The sequence below is a fragment of the Bubalus kerabau genome, chromosome 3 (genome assembly GCF_029407905.1).
Source record: "Bubalus kerabau isolate K-KA32 ecotype Philippines breed swamp buffalo chromosome 3, PCC_UOA_SB_1v2, whole genome shotgun sequence".
Classification (NCBI taxonomy): domain Eukaryota; kingdom Metazoa; phylum Chordata; class Mammalia; order Artiodactyla; family Bovidae; genus Bubalus; species Bubalus kerabau.
In genome coordinates, this window is record NC_073626.1 from 179,436,870 (window position 1) to 179,455,470 (window position 18,601).

The 18,601-nt window shown below is 40.1% G+C and overlaps 1 protein-coding gene across 2 annotated transcripts in view; it reads right to left on the bottom strand.

Annotated features, from left to right (window-relative positions):
• Positions 1–2,805: 2,805 nt before the first annotated feature.
• Positions 2,806–18,601, bottom strand: part of STX12 (syntaxin 12) — a 36,043-nt gene continuing 20,247 nt past the window's right edge. For both annotated transcript variants that reach the window (XM_055573983.1, XM_055573984.1), the window contains 6 exons: positions 14,727–14,864; positions 12,539–12,582; positions 10,823–10,928; positions 6,431–6,503; positions 5,657–5,739; positions 2,806–4,339 (listed from right to left, as the gene is read on the bottom strand). In XM_055573983.1, coding sequence (XP_055429958.1) covers positions 4,247–4,339; positions 5,657–5,739; positions 6,431–6,503; positions 10,823–10,928; positions 12,539–12,582; positions 14,727–14,864 — 537 coding nt within the window. In that variant the 3' untranslated portion in view covers positions 2,806–4,246. The remainder of the gene's footprint in view (positions 4,340–5,656; positions 5,740–6,430; positions 6,504–10,822; positions 10,929–12,538; positions 12,583–14,726; positions 14,865–18,601) is intronic.

Sequence of the window (18,601 nt, forward strand, 5' to 3'; positions counted from 1 at the left end):
ACACCCAAGAAAACTAAAACTATATTCTTACCCTTATAATTCTTTATTCCTTGGCCATTTCCCCTGTTTTCAGCACAGCTAATATTCACACTGACAGCTGATGTAATGTAATGGCACACTTACCTAGGCCTTATAAAGCAAAATGCTCTTTGTTTGGGTACCAATGATGTCAGTACAGATGCAAACTAGAGGACCGCAGTCTAGGAGGTGAACCTTTTGAAATGTAAAGACTGATAGACTAGCTGCCAATGGGTTTTGGTATCTCAAAAAAGATTAGTTTCTTAGACTTTGAGACTTCCTTAGAATAGAATCTAAAGACATAAGGAATATACTGAAATAAAAAAAAAACTTCCTTAGAACATCTTTGATATGAATGATCAGATGGAGACACTGAAAAAGAAATTGTTTGTATAGAAATGGTACATCAGGAAACTTCATTTAGCCGGATGGTGAACAAAAAATTTACAAGGTGCTAAGAAAAGAAAAGATGTTCATGAAAAGTGAATAGAAATTGCCATTGCTCCGGATTGTTAAAGCTTTGTGAAAGAGGTGGTGGAAGGACAGTTTGTATTAATGATGAACAGAGACAGTGTATAGGTCTAAAGGTATGGTTTTGAAGTCTGTGTGCTTGAGATCAAATCCTGGCTCCACTGCTCCTAAACTGTGTGCCCTTGGCCAGGTCACTTACTATGCCTCAGTTTCCTAATCCATAAAAATAGGACAAGAAAAATACATCTCTTCAATGGTTTTGTGGCTATAAGATGATAAATGTAAAATGTTTAGCATAGTGAATTGTTCGTAGTAAGGGCTTCAATATCACCCCACAAATGACCAAGGAGAGCACCTCCACGAGCCTTTAAATTCCTACAGCAGACCACTATCCTTGGCCTCAGCTTCTTCAGCTGTAAAGCGATGGGGCTAGTCTAGATGAGTGATTCAGACATTAGAAATGTCATGGACTAGGGGAAAAAGAAAATACTACAGCAGCATCAACTTTTATTTTGCCAACTAAGGAGATTTTTAAATGAAGACTGTGACCTAACATCACCACCTTTTCATTTTCATAATCTTTTTAAAAAGTGAGGATGCCATTAGCTCAAAGATGGCACTTTAAAAAGCCCACTAAAATTATTTTTCTCATTTCTCCATGGACTGTAAAAATTTGGTCCTCAATCAGAGTCCCACATTTAAAAATCCTATCCAAGTTTATCTCTTTTAAAAATTAAGTACTATTTTGTCAATCAAATTTCATTTTGGATAAGGATTCAAATGAACTCCTCAGCTGACCTAAAAGCAGATCAAGGGTTAGAATCAAAATCTTTCAAGCTATTCCCTAGCAAGGTGGAGATTCTGAAGTAGTTGTAATTCATAGTGCTGGAAAGCAATACTGAAAAATTCTTTGAAACCTTGGGATACCCTAAACATGCTTAGAAAAGCAGGGAGGAAGCAGGTGATTCCTACTCCTAGAAACATAATAGAATTGAGTTCTATCTAACACTGAGTTGGGTTCTGGTCTGCATTTAGTGACCAAAAGTAAGTTTCATTCCCATGACTGAGAACTGCCTCTGAACAGAAGAAGGGGGGGAAAAAAACCCAAAAAAACAAAAACTGAAGGGAGAAGGCTCAAGGTGTTTTAATTTGCACTGACTGAAGCATAATTTCATTTTTATATTTTTGCTAGTGGTACAAGGGAGTGTATCTCCACTCCTTAACAAAACAAAACCTGTTCAGGGAGCACAGATCTAGCAGCTAACAAGTTCCTGTTCTCGAATATTGACAGAGGAAGTGGCCCGCATGACACTTCTACTCTACCCTATACTACAGTACTACAGTTCTAATTCACTTGAAGAGAAAACTTTCCATAAAGAAAGGAGAAAGGGAGAAAGAGAAAAGGAAAGGAATACAGACACAAACAGAATTTGTATGTTCAGACTAAACCCTTGTGATCCTTATAATCAGAGAATTTAAAGCTATAAAACAGCAACTGAGGATACTTGGGGCCTATGGGTTAAGTAACTTGTTCAAATATCTATAGTGAGTAAATGAGAGAATTAAGATTCTCCAGGCCTTCTGTACCCGTCTAGTTTTTGACCTCCAAACCAATGGTTTTCAACCATGGTTATACCTGAGAATTATCTGGAGCTTTAAAAGCCCCTATATCCAAGCTATAACCCCCACTAACTAAATTAGAATCTTGTGGCAGGGGTACTGAGATATCAGTATTTTTTTGTTTCTAATGTGAAGACATAGTTAAGAACATCACTGCCCTAAACCATGGTGCCCTCAAGGTGGACGAAGCACAGATAAGGATGATTCTGTGAACAGGTATGTTAGGCCCATTTAGCAGAACCTCTTGGTAGCAAGTTCCAGGCCATTGTAATTCTAGGCCAAGGTCATATTTGAGACCCATGATTACTATTACCACACCACCATGGAATTACATAGTATTATAGAACAGAACTATGGTGGCTTCATTTAACCCAAACTGAAAAGTGTTTTGTTTTGTTTTTTACAATCAAGCCTTTTTTTTCTTGCCTGGAGTGTTATAAATGATGTATTCAGGTCCAAGTATAATTTAGAGCTGAAGGGGCAGTGATTGTAGAACCAATGAATTAGCTCCGAAGCTGCTGCCTGGGCCTCTGTGACACCCCAACAGCTCTATTCTGTTCTTCAAGGAAAGGGCCTCTTCCACCCCCAAACCAATCCTCACCTGATCTCCAGTTTTCTTGCAGGTCTCAGTTTTTCTCTGGACAGCACATCATCCGATATCTACTGCATTAGGATGTTAACACATAGAAACTTATAATAGAAGCTTTTAAAATGTTTATTGGTATTATGAGGGTGAAATGATGCAAGAGTGCAAAGAAACTTAAGTATTTAGCCCTTGTTTCCCTGCTGTTCACATTATTTTAGGAAAAGAAGATTAAGTAACATTAAAAGGAATGGAAGAAGTAAATATAAATATACCCAGCCAAATCCTCTAATTCACTAAAGGATGAACTGAAATTGTTGGCCCAATTCACATTTATTGAGAACCTAAAAAAACTACTTCCCCTGTAACTTCCCTAGACCTGTGAAAAAGGGGAGTGGACAACATTTATATTACAAGACAGCAATCTTTTATTGAAACATTTTTTTTGGTCTAAAACTATGCATGGAGAGATTAACCTCTTGTTCATAAATTAGGGTAATTCTAACATCACTATTCCAAACCAATATTATTTACAAAAAAAGAACCTTTTCTTTGCTTTCTTGCCAGTTCACAGGACTAAATTTTAAACCAACTTCAGTCTAGCTTTTAAAATTTCCCTGCCACCAAATGCCCAGCAAACCTTATTAGGGTAGGGGGCAGCCTTTTGATGGCAACAGTCATCATTTACCAGGAATGTACAACCACAGCTGAGCAACAACAACAAAAGATTAAATCATTCCAAACAATTCCTATTTGCTTTCCAAAAGCATGCTTTGTCTAGTTCTCCCATTCTATACAGACAGGTGGGAGAGGAACGCCACAGAGCATCGTAATGTTAATTAAATTAACCTCTTCAAAAGGGGACAAGATGGTTTAGCGTATATATGGATGAACTGCAGTCAATGATACTAACAAGTAATAAACTTTAAACCCAGATTAACACATATCCCCAATAGCTGGCCAGCTCAAATCATTACTTCTCATTTAATCTGGATCACATGTGCAATTTTTTACTCTCTAGTTAAATACATTGCCAAAATTTTTCAAAGCATATAGGGAACAGGCTTCTTAGAAATTCAAATTAAAATGTTAAATAATAAAAATTGCTGGCTTATCATACAGTTTCTGACAAACTCCAATGTGCTGGGTGACCGAAAGTAATTCTATCTCAGTTGCTAGTAAAAAGGTAAATCTTGTATATACATAAAAAGACAATATTACAAGACTGTAGTGTTAACCTACCAAAACAAGAATATCTAGAATGGAATTTTAAGTAAACACTTGGGATGATGAGCAATCAGAATACAAGAGAAAAGAAAATCCACATAAATTAATTCTTAATTTGAGAAATCAATAAAATGTATACACAAATTGATAAATACTGTCTCCATAGGTCACTAATTCCAAGGACTAGTTAGTAGTTAGTTTCTAACTAAATTATTACAAGACATTCTGGTGTATTCTCTCTTCTTATGATCAGTTTGTTCTGGCAAGACTCCAACAAGCACTTGCCCTTGAAAACAGCTCAGCGGGAGAAGGCGGGAGGCAATCACTTCATTTATTAACTAGCCACAAAATAAATCCCAAGATTACAATAATCACTGACAGGACAAGCACCAGGATACAGATCTTCTTGCGAGATTTTTTCTGAGGAGAGAAATATGTAAAGAAGACACTCATGAAACAAGTAAAAAATGTTTATAAGACTCCAAGAGTGCTTCATCAACTGGCCTCCTGGTAATGCAAAATTAAACTCTGTGTATGATTATGCAGACACCTTCTCAAAAATCTCAAGGTACCAGTGCTAGACAGCAGTGCAAGTCCTCATTCAATGCTCCCAAATACAATTTGCAAAGGCACTGTTTATATCTATGTTGCAAGGTGTTATTTGCCATAAAATAAGTTATTTGTACATGTGTATTTGAATAAAGGTTTTATACCTATTATAAAATTTTATGTTCACTGTAAAAAACAGACAAGGAGAAGAGAAAATAATTACCCACAGATAAAACAGCTGACATTTTAATTGTATTTCCTTCTGATCTTTTATCCAGGCACATTTATCTGAAATAATTGGGACCATACTGTATCATGTCTGATGGTGTTCTCACTCAATATTTTAGAATAAAATTTGTGATATTATAAACTCTTCATAAACATCTCTTTTACTTCCCACATAAAATAACATGAAGTGGATGTATATAATTTATTTGACTGTTCTTTACTGTTGGATATTAAAGTCATCACTCACTTTTTAAAAGGAAACTATTGTTAAATACAATTTCTTTAAGAACAGTCCCAGGGGAAATAAAATTGTCTTAGGAACATGGTAAATGACTAAATGCTATTTGTTTCTAAAAAGCCATGCAACAGCAGGTTGAGGAGAAATGAGAAGGACCTCATTCACAACATGTGTAAACTGAGGTGAAGACCCAGATGAAGTTTGTAAAACCAGAGTTTCAGATAATATGTAGAAAAATACCACTTTACAGAAAGTAGAACAATTAACCCCTATGTGTTCACAGCAAAATAACCCCCATATGATAAGCCCCAATTAAGTCATACATAAACAGCAGTCCAAGTTGAGTCTCTGTCTATTTTCTGTGGCAACAGTCAACATACATTATCTGCAAAGTCCTACTTTGTAACTATTACTATCCTAACTGAAACAAATTTCAGCTGTGTAGGTTAGAAAATTAGCCTTACCCCAAACTAGGTATCATGCTAGCTTATGGGGATACCTTTGTAGCTAAGAGGCTTCTATGTCAGTTTATTCAAAGTTTGATGCCTTTTTTGTAGATCTCTCTGCAAAGGAAAATACTAAAAATGGAGCTGGGATGGCAATTATGACTACCTGCCTCCAGCTTAAGACTGAACAAACGGCTGCAGCTGCTCAGTGTCGGTGACTCTGACGGCCCCTAGAGACTACAGCACAGAGTGACTTTTTTTTGTACCTGCTTTTACCTGATAGTAAGCAGCTCGCTGTAACTGGTCAGTGGCTCTTTCTACATGCACCTCTGAGCTTTCCACGTTGGCTTCTATGCTGTCTGCAAAAAAGAAGGGCAGTGGACGTTTTAGCACAGTCGGATGTTTCAAGACTGCAAACTGAAGAGAATTCTGATGCTAAGGATCCTGTTCACCACCATCACTCCAACTATCCAGCCATGAGATCAAAAGTTACCAGCCCCATAAGAGAACAGCCCTCTTCTTTGGAAATAAACACTGAAGAATTATTTAGAGGTAGAGGGTTATGAAGTATGCAAATCATCCACAAACAGTTCAGAAAAAAATCAGGTAAATATATAGAGCGCAAATAAAAAGCAAATGGGGTAGAATGTTAACAAGAAGTAAATCTAAGTAAAGCTTATAAAGGAGTTCCTTGTTATTTTCATTTTTGCAACTTTTTGTGAACTTGAGATTATTTCCAAATAAAAAGTTTTTTTAAAAAAGGGTTTCGAATCCCATAGTTGTGCAAATTTCTGGAGATAAAAACTGAGAAGCTGACAGCTATTTCCCTAAACAGCCAAAGACTTACCATGAGGCTACGGCAAGTGAATGGACTATTCATGGAAGCTTCATTTTAACTTCCACATTTGACAATGTAAGAAAATTTCTAAGAAAATGAATTTAGTGATTTTTTTAATGGTATTCCTAGATTTCTAAGACACAGCTTACCGACTTCTTTGCATACAAAAACTATCCACTCACCTTTATGTTAAAGGTATCAATAATACATACCAATGAGATCACCTTGGTCGTGGATCATCATGGCCAAATCTTTAAATATCTGATTGACATCCAAAATATCAGCCTAAGGAACACACACACACACAAATTAACCAACATTAAGTAACATGTTGGAAGATTCATTTCCTCTACTTACCTAAAGTTCTGGCTATTAACATAACAAGTGTGTTTTTAAAGCTTATAAATCATGCTTTCTCTATAAACAGAAAATGAAAATAAAGTTAATTATTAACACTTACTAAGTGACTTCTGTATGCAGAGTACTATGCCAGGTAGGTAATTAGAAGCACAGTCTCTTGGAGCCTATCAGTTACAGAGGACTGTTAACCCTCCACAGTCTTGTTCAACCTTAAATTAAGAACTTCTTTGGACCTCCCTACTAAAATATGGACAATTACAGTACCCATCTCATAGGATTTTCAGAAGTACTAAATAAAAAATTCTTAGAACTATGCAATAACCACTTCATAAGTGTTAGCTATTAGTAACTATTACTTAACTGGTCTTTTGGAGAAGGAAATGGCAACCCACTCCAGGATTCTTGCCTGGAGAATCCTGTGGACAGAGGAGCCTGGTGGGCTGCTGTCCATGGGGTCGCAGAGTCGGACACAACTGAAGCGACTTAGCGTGCGTGTGTAACTGGTCCTCATGACAACCCAGTAAGACATGTATTATCTCCATTCTACAGAAGAGGAAAGTGAAGGCTCAAAGAGGTTTAATGACTTGTCCTAAGGTCTCACAGCTAGCATGTGGCAAAACTGAGAATTAAAAGTTCGTGATGGGCTTCCCTGGTGGTCCAGTGATAAAGACTCCATCTGCCAAGGCAGGGGACACACGTCTGATCCTTGGCCTGCACTCTAGAGCCTGTGCTCTGCAACAAGAGAAGCCACCACAATGAGAAGCCTGCGCACCACAACAAAGAACAGCCCCAGCTCTCTGCACCTAGAGAAAGCTCTCGGGTAGCAATAAAGACCCAGCACAGTCATAAGTAAATAAATAAATAATCTTTTTAAAAGTTCATGATGTTTGAATTAATCATTCAGTAACTCTATGAAGTTCGTATCTTCTTTGAGGATAATGAGGCTCAGAGAGGTTATGTAACTTGTCTAGTCACACAGCTCATCAGTGAGGAAACTAAGCACTGCAGCCAGGATTATATTCCTAAAGCCCACGCTCTTTCAATAAGCAATGCGCTGCCTCTCAGATGCTACAATAAAAAAATGACACCTTCAAAGAAATCACTTCCTGATCACAACTTGGCAAGAACAGTTCTAGTCAGCACCTCAGTTACTTGTTAAGAGTCTACTATAGTTAGGACAGTTGGCTAGTTGCTGTCAATATAAAAGGGCTTAATAATAGTTATCTGCGGGTGGAGGTGGGGTGGAGGGATCAGTATACAATAAGGTAAGAAGAAAGGGTATTATATGGTAAATGACTAATAAATGGTATAGCATTTACCTCAAGCAGAGAAGGAAGACTACGGCAGAAGAGGCAGGACTTAAGAAGCCATATACATAGAAAGGTAACTTGGTTAAAGAACAAACAGCCCAGTTTGGCTATAACATGGGTGTGATATTATGATATAAGAAATAAATATTTGATCTTTGTCCCAATCCCAGCATAGAGCTCCTAAAATTTTTTTCTAACTGATAAAAGAGATAAAGATGTCCTTTTTTATTCAAAACAAACCCTTTCAACCACTCCTGAGTTTATGTTAATAGGTTGGCTTTTGGAAAACCCCTAAGGATGGGGGCTATTTGCCCGGGGAACCAACCTGGTGTTTAGTTGGTTGGAACTTTCAGCCCCAATTCCAACCTCTGGGGAGGGGAGGAGGGCTCAAGGTTAGATCAATCACCAAAGGCCAATTATTTAATCAATCATGCTCATGTAACCAGAAGTTCAGACAGCGTCTTGGTTAGTGAACACATGGAGATATGGGGAGTGTAGTGGGCCTGGAGAGGGCATGGAAGCCATGCACACGTGTGTGCTCAGTCACTTCAGTCGTGTCTGACTCTTTGTGACCCCATGGACTATAGCCCACCAGGCTCTTCCGTCCATGGGATTCTCCAGGCAAGAATACTGGAGTGGGTTGCCATGTCCTCCTCCAGGGGATCTTCCTGACCCAGGGATCGAACCCACGTCTCCTGAATCTCCCGCACTGCAGGTGGATTCTTCGCCACTGAGCCACTGGGGAAGCGCCATGGAAGCCATGTACCCCTGGCCACATACTTTGCTCTATGCATCTCTTCCATCTGGCTCTTCCTGAGCTGTATCCTTTTATAATAAACAAGTAACCTAATGAGTAAACTGTTTTCTTGAGTTCTGTGAGCTGCTCCAGCTAATTAATCAAACCCAAGGAAGGGGTCGTGAGAACTTCCAATTTCCAACCTGCTGGTCAGAAGCACAGGTGATAACCTGGATTTGCGACTGGCACCTGAAGTCTCGGAAAGGGGGGGGTCAGTCTTGTGGGATTGAACTTTCAATCTGTGGGATCTGAGGCTAACTCCAGGAAGACAGTATTAGAACTAAGTTGCACTGTAGCACATTGTGATAATGTGGCAGAATTGCCTGATGTGGGGAAAAAAACACATATTTGGTGACCAGAGTGTGGGAAGGATAGAGTGGGAGTGTGTTGCTGCACTGTTAGAGCAGGGTTTGCATGTTAGATGCAGGAAATAACTGGACACGCAAGTGCAACGGCTAAGGAATTAGACCTTGATTCTGTTGAATGTGAAGTGCCCATGACACTCCTCTCCTCAGCTCCACGCATCTCATTCTACTCTCAGCTGGACGGGATTTCTCATGTTAAAGAATCAATTAGATGATTAGTAGAAATAGATGAAAAAGAAAATACATGACATCTTTGAAGTCAAACTTCAGGCTTTCCCTGATGGCTCAGCCGGTAAAGAATCCACCCGTAATGCAGGAGACAAAGGAGATATGTGTTCGATCCCTAGGTTGGGAAGATCCCCTGGAGTAGGAAATGGCAACCCACTCCAGTATTCATGCCTGGAGAATCCCATGGACGGAGGAGCCTGGTGGGCTACAGTCCACGGGGTCGAAAAGAGTCGGACACGACTGAGTGACTTTACTTTCACTTTCTTCAATAAAAAAATAAATTAAAAAAAAAAAGAAGTATCAAGAATAAAAAAACAGAGGGCTCTAGGGCAGTGTGTCTCAACCTTGACTGCACTTTGTAATCACCTGGGAAGTTTGTAAGATAAAAAATGGCCTCACCCAGGGCTTCCTGTGGATGTTTGTCTATTTTTAACCTACAAAAAAATAAGAAAATCACACGCAGTTCAAACTAGTAATTGGTGGGTGGATAAGAAGAGCTGGGGCATTTAAAAAAAAAAATCTCCAAGTGATTCTAAAAGTGCAGTCAGGTTCAGAACCACTGCCACAGACGAAGGTCAAGGAGGAGATCAAAGTTTCTCCTCTCTACAACCCTCCTCCCCACACTGCCCCCAAGATGGCAGTCTTCCATCTCCATGGAGAAAACTACTCAGGTTTAAGGATATTTTACTGGTCATCATGCAAAAAATTAAAGTTGGAAACTCAGGTAAGAAAGGCCTTGAGACCTCTCTCTCAACCCTCACCTCAAAAATTGTTCCATTTCTCTGACGCACTGTTGGGATACCCACAATTTGGGATTGGACTTTTGGATGCACAAAAATGGAGGAAACTTGTTGGCCTGTCTTTATTCTGGGTTATTCAGACTAAGCAAAGGGCTCTTCGTAGAGGCCCACTGAACCTAGAGATTGGCATTGAGGTTTGGGGACAATGTCTTAATAAAATATTTGTTGGCCTTGCTCTGTTCTCTATGGGTATTCCCATGGAGACCATATAAAATATGGTGACTGAGGAGGGGGTCCAGGTATCCTCAGGCACCATGACCAATACCATCCTAGTGAAGTGTGAAAGTTGCTCAGTCATGTCCGACTCTTTGTGACCCTGAATCCTCTTTGTGGCCTGAATTCTCCAGGGCAGAATACTAGAATGGGTAGCCGTTCCCTTCTTCTCCAAGGGGGTCTTCCCAACTCAGGGATTGAACCTAGGTCTCCCGCATTGCAGACGGATTCTTTACCAGCTGAGCCACCAGCGAAGCCCAAGAGTACTGGAATGGGTAGCCTATCCCTTCTCCAGTGGATCTTCCTGACCCAGGAATCAAACCAGGGTCTCCTACATTGCAGGTGGATTCTTTACCAGCTGAGGTACCAGGGAATCCTGATACGATCATAAGAGTAGTTCAAAGTCACCATGATTACACTGAGACATAATATGCAAACTGTACAACTCATTTCATCCTTTCTCATAATCACTGAGAGAAAAACCAGATTGCAGATACACTGAGTCAAACAAAAAACATGACCTGGCCCTCACCTCCAGCTGCCGAATTGCCGTCTCCCTCTCCTTAATAAGCTCCAGGTCCTGTTCGGTGATGGCCACTTCATCCTCCTGTCTCTGCATCTGGTTCCACTCCTCATGGCTGCAGGGAGACAAGCACATGGGCTGATTCCTCCCCGCAAAAGTGGACCTAAGACATATCATCTCTGCTGTCAGCAGAGCCTGTCCAAAGACAGCACCAGGCCTCCAAGTCCTCTGGTAACAATACGAGTCCCTGGGGGTTACATTCTTCACATCCAGAGGGAAAGAACTGGTAACACCAAGAAAACCAAGTCTCAGCTTTCATGGGCAAAACTAAGAGGAAGCAGAATTACAAGGGATGGGACTCCTTGCTGTTTCCATTCAGGGATATACTCTATAATCTTGCTAGACAAGAAGCGGGCAGAGATTTGAAATCTCTGGCCCATTCTCTCCCAGGACACTCTCAAAGTGCAAAATGTGTTGCCATCTCAGGTACTAAATGGGTAGAGAAGAGCAGGTTAAGTGACCTGTCAGTGCCTCACCAATTAGTCTGACAGAATCATATCTCCTGGTTGTCAAGGATTTCTTTGAGGCTGTTAAATGTCTCATAACAGAAAACCAAAGTGAAAAAGCTAATGAAATATTACAACTCTTCTTTTCTGGTACCATATTTAGAAGAAAGGCATATGACTTACGAGACATGCACTTTGAAAATTCAGTATTAAGCACCTTTCCAGTAGTACACATAAATCACATGCCATCTCCACAATACTTAGAGAATTTTCTCCATGTGCTGGAGATACAAAACTGAGTGAGAGAGCACTCCAGGCCTCTGAGGTGCTCATAGTATAGTGACAGCAAGACAGATGCATACCTGTGACAAAATACTTTATGTTCTGAACTAATACCATCAATACATTTCTATGGAATTAATTAATTCAGTTTGGAGGAGAAAGGAGATGTCTTGTAGATAAAAAATCATTTGCTTTTTCCAGGGTTGCCTCCATTTTAGCGATGAGTAAACAGAAACCCAGGAACTTTGAAGAACTTATATCTGAATTACAGGCAAAATCTCAGCCCTCCTAAATTGTAGGTTTTGGGGGTCTCTATTTATTCCTCTTGAGCCAAACCCTCTCCTCAACACACAGACATCAGAGATTTCTTGAAAATTTTTTATTCACTTTGAAATTATCCCTTTCATAATTCAAAGATCATGGAAAAGCCCATTGTTTTGACTTTTTTAATTTGATGGATTATAAATTACCTACCCCAGGGCTCTTGAGAGTCCCTTGAACTGCAAGGAGATCAAACCAGTCAATCTTAAAGGACATCAGTCCTGAATATTCATTGGAAGGACTGATGCTGAAGCTGAAGCTCCAATACTTTGGCCATCTGATGCGAAGAACTGACTCACTGGAAAAGACCCTGATGCTGGGAAAGATTGAAGGCAGGAGGAGAAGGGGACGACAGAGGATGAGATGGTTGGATGGCATCATCAACTCGATGGACATGAGTCTGAGCAAGCTCCGGGAGTTGGTGATGGACAGGGAAGCCAGGTGTGCTGCAGTCCATCGGGTCGCAAAAGAGTCAGACACGACTGAGCGACTGAACTGAACTGACCCCGGGGTCCCTTTATTTTTCCTCCTTTTTTCTCACTCATTTTTAAAATTGAAAGTAAGTATAAAGTATAAAATCCCATCTCAACTATCTACCTTAGAATAATTCCTTTACCTGTCAAAGGAGACGAGCTGTTCCTCTCTCTGCCTCTCCTCCGCCTAGAAAGTAGATGGCATTATTGCTGCTGTTATTCACAAACATGTCACAGACACAGACACACACACACACACACACACACACACTCACATACACACAATGGCCTCCTTTAGCTACAGTATAAAGAAGCAACATCCTTTGGCTCTGATAGGATCTATAAGATGACACAGGGCTCTGGCAATCTGTCTTGACTGAGAAATAGGTGTGAAGTAGTCAAAAGCCAATCTGCACTCCACTTTGGGTTCAGAATCAAAACTATACTAAGTAGGATGGAGAGAACATGGTAAGAGATAGGAATAAAAATTAATAACAGTGATAACTTATTTTAAAATTTGGAGAGAGGTGGATTAAGGGGAAGAATTGAAAACATGCAAGCGAACAAATTTTCAGAACTTGTAAAGATTTTTTTAAAAAAATAGACCTTTAAAGCATATCAGGTTCTAAAGTGACAAAGTGACTTCAAAAATCAGTCTAATGATACATTATTTTTGTAATTTAACAACCAAGAAAAAAAGTTAAAAGAGCAATCTATTTTTAAAAAAAACCTTCCCTTTTTTTATGATAACAGTAATCAAAAAGTTAAGCAAAATAAAGAAAATTTCAAAATTCTACCCACCCAGAGGAATATAGTGGGGTTTTTAAAATTATTATTAGTTTTCCCTCTCTCCCCAGATCAAGAAACGAAACACTGCTAGTGTCCTAAAGCCTACCTCTGTGCCCTTCTCCAATAACCACCACCTCCCTCTCCTCCATAGTCACCATTATCCTGACTTTTTGGCCACCATTGTATTTTTAAAATACTGATACATATCAATATTTAATATTTTATCTGATTTTGAATTTTACATGAATGGAATTATACTGTTTGTATTCTTTCATGTTTTGATTGGATCACATTAGATCACGCCAGATCCATCCCTGATGCTAAATATAACTATGGTTCATTTTCTCTGTTGTAATATATTATAGTACCACCACGTATTTATCTCTTCTATTGTTAATTGACATTGGAGTGTTTCTGATTTTTGACTACTACAAATAATGTTGCTATGAACACTCCTGTACTTATATCCTGGTACAAACATACAGAGTTCTCTGGGGTAGAACAGCTGGGTCATAAGGTGTTCTGAAGTTACAGTCAAATGTTTTCCAGTGGTTGTTTCAACTCATACTACCATTGGTCAGGTAGGAAAGTTCCTGTTACATTACATCCTTTGTGTACCCTGGGCTGTTCATTACACTGCAAAAATTATTTGCCGGTATTCTTTGGGGGCTAGAATAAAGGTGTCTGAACAGAGATGATTTTGTCTGGCACGAAGGTACTCGACCAGACCAGGACTACTGGAAGCTTCAGGCTTTTGGACCATTCAGGTGGTATGAATTTGGACAGCAAATCTGCCTGAAGGTTACTCTGTGGTACAATTTACTGTCTGGATTTCCCCTCCCTCTTGCCGTCCTCAGTGCTAATGCAATCTTTTTAGCAGTCTGCTAGGGGAAAGGAGGGCTTACTTTTCATTTCTTTTAGGGTCCAGTTTAATTTGAGCAGCACCTTCTTTTACAATATCCACCTTGCATGACCCATTACTTTGACTTCATGCCATAAGGACATCAAAACTGAATTCACGTTTGCCCTCAGTAAATGTACTCAATGGAAAAGTAGTTTTTTTCGGTGCTCTGCTTATCTCTATGGGTTCACACCTTCTCTTAGGCTTTGATCTTAATATTTTCATGGCTCTTCAATATTTTTGAGACATTGGGTTGTTAAAATCTAGTATCTGTTAATTCTTTTCAAAGAGAAGGCTAGTCCAAATAACCTAGCCTGCTACATTCTAGGAAACGGATTTATCCTTTCTTTTTAAAAAGCTTTTAACATAAGATCAATATGACAATGAGAAAGGAAAAAGAAAATTACACATAATTCTACCTGTCATTTTTGTAAATCTTTGTGCATATTCCTTTCCAGTCTTTGACCATATGTACACTTTTTTAACAAAGGTTATACCAATCTGACATTTTCATAGCAGCTAATGTCCATGTTTATTATTTGGAGGGATAGAAAGTAAAGACAAATGGTCAAATTTTTTTTTTAAACTTAGGAAAGAACATCCTGAAATTTACAGAGGTCTTCTTTTGGAAATAAACTCACAGAAAGACGAGATCCAGCTCTTGCTCGGGCAATGCTCTCCTTCTCCTTTTCAGACACCCTTCTCTGCACAGCCTGGAAACTGTTTAAGGCTGCAGAGAAGTCATTCATGAGACGTTCCTTCTGAAGTTTCTGCTGGCGCTGGGAAATTAAACAAGAGCTTAAAATTTCATATTAACCCAGAATCATTTGGTTTTAATTCCCTTTAAAAGCAAAAGTACACCCCCTAAAAATTCCCAACTAGGAAAAGAACTATGAAATAGGCTCTTCCTTAAATGAATGAACTTGCTCTTTTCTAACTCAAATCTCTGGTTAATACTAAAGGCCAAGTCAGAGTTTTCCTTCTTTCATTCTGACAAACCTGTGAACTAGGTGTCTTTTACCTTGTAAGGGAATCTCAGAGGGAACCACAGTTCAGAATTTTGGTTCCCAGGAGAATCTAAAAGCAGAATAAACACCTATGGATTTAGACTGGACTCAAATAGAGACTGTTTCCTTGCCAACATGTTAAAAACTGTATTCATCTATAGTTAGTTCACAGCTTACCTGAACACCATAGAATCATTTGCCTTCACACTATAGTGAGGTTCAAAATCTTTGAGAACCTAAAAGCTTATTCTGCAGAGTTACAGGCTATGTTTACTTAGCTGACTGATATTATGTCTCAAAAAGCACATCCTGAGAGCACCTGCTGTAGTCAATTGGTACTACAGGTTATACAGAGGCAAGTATAATCAGTAAGAATCCAAGTGGTCAAGGCCTCAAGAGGTAGTGGACACTAAGGGAAGAGTAAGGCATGAATGGCAGAGAGAAGGGGAAAGGCAAAGCCATGCAAGGTAACTGTGCGAGCAAAGGCATGGTGGCAGAAATTTGCAGAGGATTTATAAAAAGGTAGTTTGACTGGAACCAAAGGTTTTTTTCATGAGAATAGCTAAAAGATAAAATTGAAAAAATAGGGAAGGGGCTGGCCACTGCAGGTTTTATTTTTATCTTTTAAAGATTTGCTTACTTGGCCATACCAGGTCTTAGTGGCACACACAGGATTTTTGATTTTCGTTGTGGCATGCAGGGCTTCCCAGGTGGCGCTAGTGATGAAGAACTCGTGTGCCAATGCAGGAGACTAAGAGATGGGGTTCCACTCCTAGTCTGGAAGATCCCCTGGAGTAGGGCACAACAATCCACTCCATATTCTTGCCTGGAGAATCCCACGAACAGAGAAGCCTGGCAGTCTAGTGCATAGGTCACAAAGAGTCAGATATGATGGGAGCAACTTACCAGGCATGCACGCAGGCATGCGGGTTCTTTAGTTGTGGCCTGTGGAGTTTTTAGTCGTGGCATGTGAACTATTAGCTGTGGCATGCAGGATCTAGTTTCCTAAGGATCGAACTTGGGCCCCCTGCATCGGGAGGGCGGAGTCTTGGCCACTGGACCACCAGGGAAGTCCCCACAGCAGGTTTCATTTTATTTTTTAAATTTATTTTTGGCTGTCCAAGTCTTTGCTGCTTCACATAGGCCTTCTCTAGAGCGGGGGTTACTCTTTGTAGCAGTGCGAAGGCTTCTCAATGCACTGACTTCTCTCATTGCACAACACAGGCTCGGTATTTGTGGCTCACAGACTTGGTTGCTCTGTGGCATGCGGGATCTTCCCAGATGAGGGACTGAATCCGTGTCCTCTGCATTGGCAGGCGGACTCTTAAACACTGGACCACCAAGGAAGCCCAGCCGCTGCAGGTTTTAAATGCCAAGCTAATGAGTTTGGGATTCAACCTCTAAATAACAAAGAGCAATGAAGATTTCTATGAGGGGAACATGATGTGTACAAAATGATAACTTAGAAAGATGAGTCCACGATGGTGAACACAATGGAATGGGAAAATGAAATAAGTCAAAAAGATGACCACAATAATCAAGGTTTAGGGTTAGGAAGACATGGTATCAGTAATGAGAACACAAAGAAATGAGTCTAAAAAACATGCGACTGGCTGTGGGGAAAGGAGGATAAAGTCAAAGGATCACTCACATTTCACACCTGGGAGAGAGATGGTAACACTGAAAGCAAATTTAGATGAGGGACTTTTTATCCCATTCCTGAGATTTTAATTTTTACATAAACATTAAATAACAGAGGGGAAAAAACATCATTCCCCAATCTCACTATCCAAAAATATTATCATTTAAGTGTATCATAAACATTTTCCATGTTAACATACTTTTCACAATTTGGTCTTCGCTACATCAGTTCAGTTCAGTCGCTCAGTTGTGTCCGACTCTTTGCGACCCCATGAATCGCAGCACGCCAGGCCTCCCTCTCCATCACCAACTCCCGGAGATCACTCAGGCTCACATCCATTGAGTGAGTGATGCCATCCAGCCATCTCATCCTCTGTTGTCCCCTTCTCCTCCTGCCCCCAATCCCTCCCAGCATCAGAGTCTTCTCCAATGACTCAACTCTTCACATGAGGTGGCCAAAGTACTGGAGTTTCAGCTTCAGCATCATTCCTCCAAAGAAATCCCAGGGCTGATCTCCTTCAGAATGGACTGGTTGGATCTCTTTGTAGTCCAAGGGACTCTCAAGAGTCTTCTCCAACACCACAGTTCAAAAGCATCAATTCTTCAGCGATCAGTCTTCTTCACAGTCCAACTCTCACATCCATACATGACCACAGGAAAAACCATAGCCTTGACTAGACGGACCTTTGTTGGCAAAGTAATGTCTCTACTTTTGAATATGCTATCTAGGTTGGTCATAACTTTCCTTCCAAGGAGTAAGCGTCTTTTAATCTCATGGCTGCAATCACCATCTGCAGTGATTTTGGAGCCCCAAAAAATAAAGTCTGACACTGTTTCCCCTGTTTCCCCATCTATTTCCCAGGAAGTGATGGGACCGGATGCCATGATCTTCGTTTTCTGAATGCTGAGCTTTAAGCCAACTTTTTCACTCTCCACTTTCACTTTCATCAAGAGGCTTTTTAGTTCCTCTTCACTTTCTGCCATAAGGGTGGTGTCATCTGCATATCTGAGGTTATTGATATTTCTCCTGGCAATCTTGATTCCAGCTTGTGTTTCTTCCAGTCCAGCGTTTCTCATGATGTACTCTGCATAGAAGTTAAATAAGCAGGGTGATAATATACACCCTTGACGTACTCCTTTTCCTATTTGGAACCAGTCTGTTGTTCCATGTCCAGTTCTAACTGTTGCTTCCTGACCTGCATACAGATTTCTCAAGAAGCAGGACAGGTGGTCTGGTATTCCCATCTCTTTCAGAGTTTTCCACAGTTTATTGTGATCCACACAGTCAAAGGCTTTGGCATAGTCAATAAAGCAGAAATAGATGTTTTTCTGGAACTCTCTTGCTTTTTCCATGATCCAGCGGATGTTGGCAATTTGATCTCTGGTTCCTCTGCCTTTTCTAAAACCAGCTTGAACATCAGGAAGTTCACGGTTCACATATTGCTGAAGCCTGGCTTGGAGAATTTTGAGCATGACTTCACTAGCATGTGAGATGAGTGCAACTGTGCGGTAGCTTGAGCATTCTTTGGCATTGCCTTTCTTTGGAATTGGAATGAAAACTGACCTTTTCCAGTCCTGTGGCCACTGCTGAGTTTTCCAAATTTGCTGGCATATTGAGGGCAGCACTTTCACAAGGATTTGAAATAGCTCAACTGGAATTCCATCACCTTCACTAGCTTTGTTCGTAGTGATGCTTTCTAAGGCCCACTTGACTTCACATTCCAGGATGTCTGGCTCTAGCTGAGTGATCACACCATTGTGATTATCTGGGTCATGAAGATCTTTTTTGTACAGTTCTTCTGTGTATTCTTGCCACCTTTTCTTAATATCTTCTGCTTCTGTTGGGTCCATACCATTTCTGTCCTTTA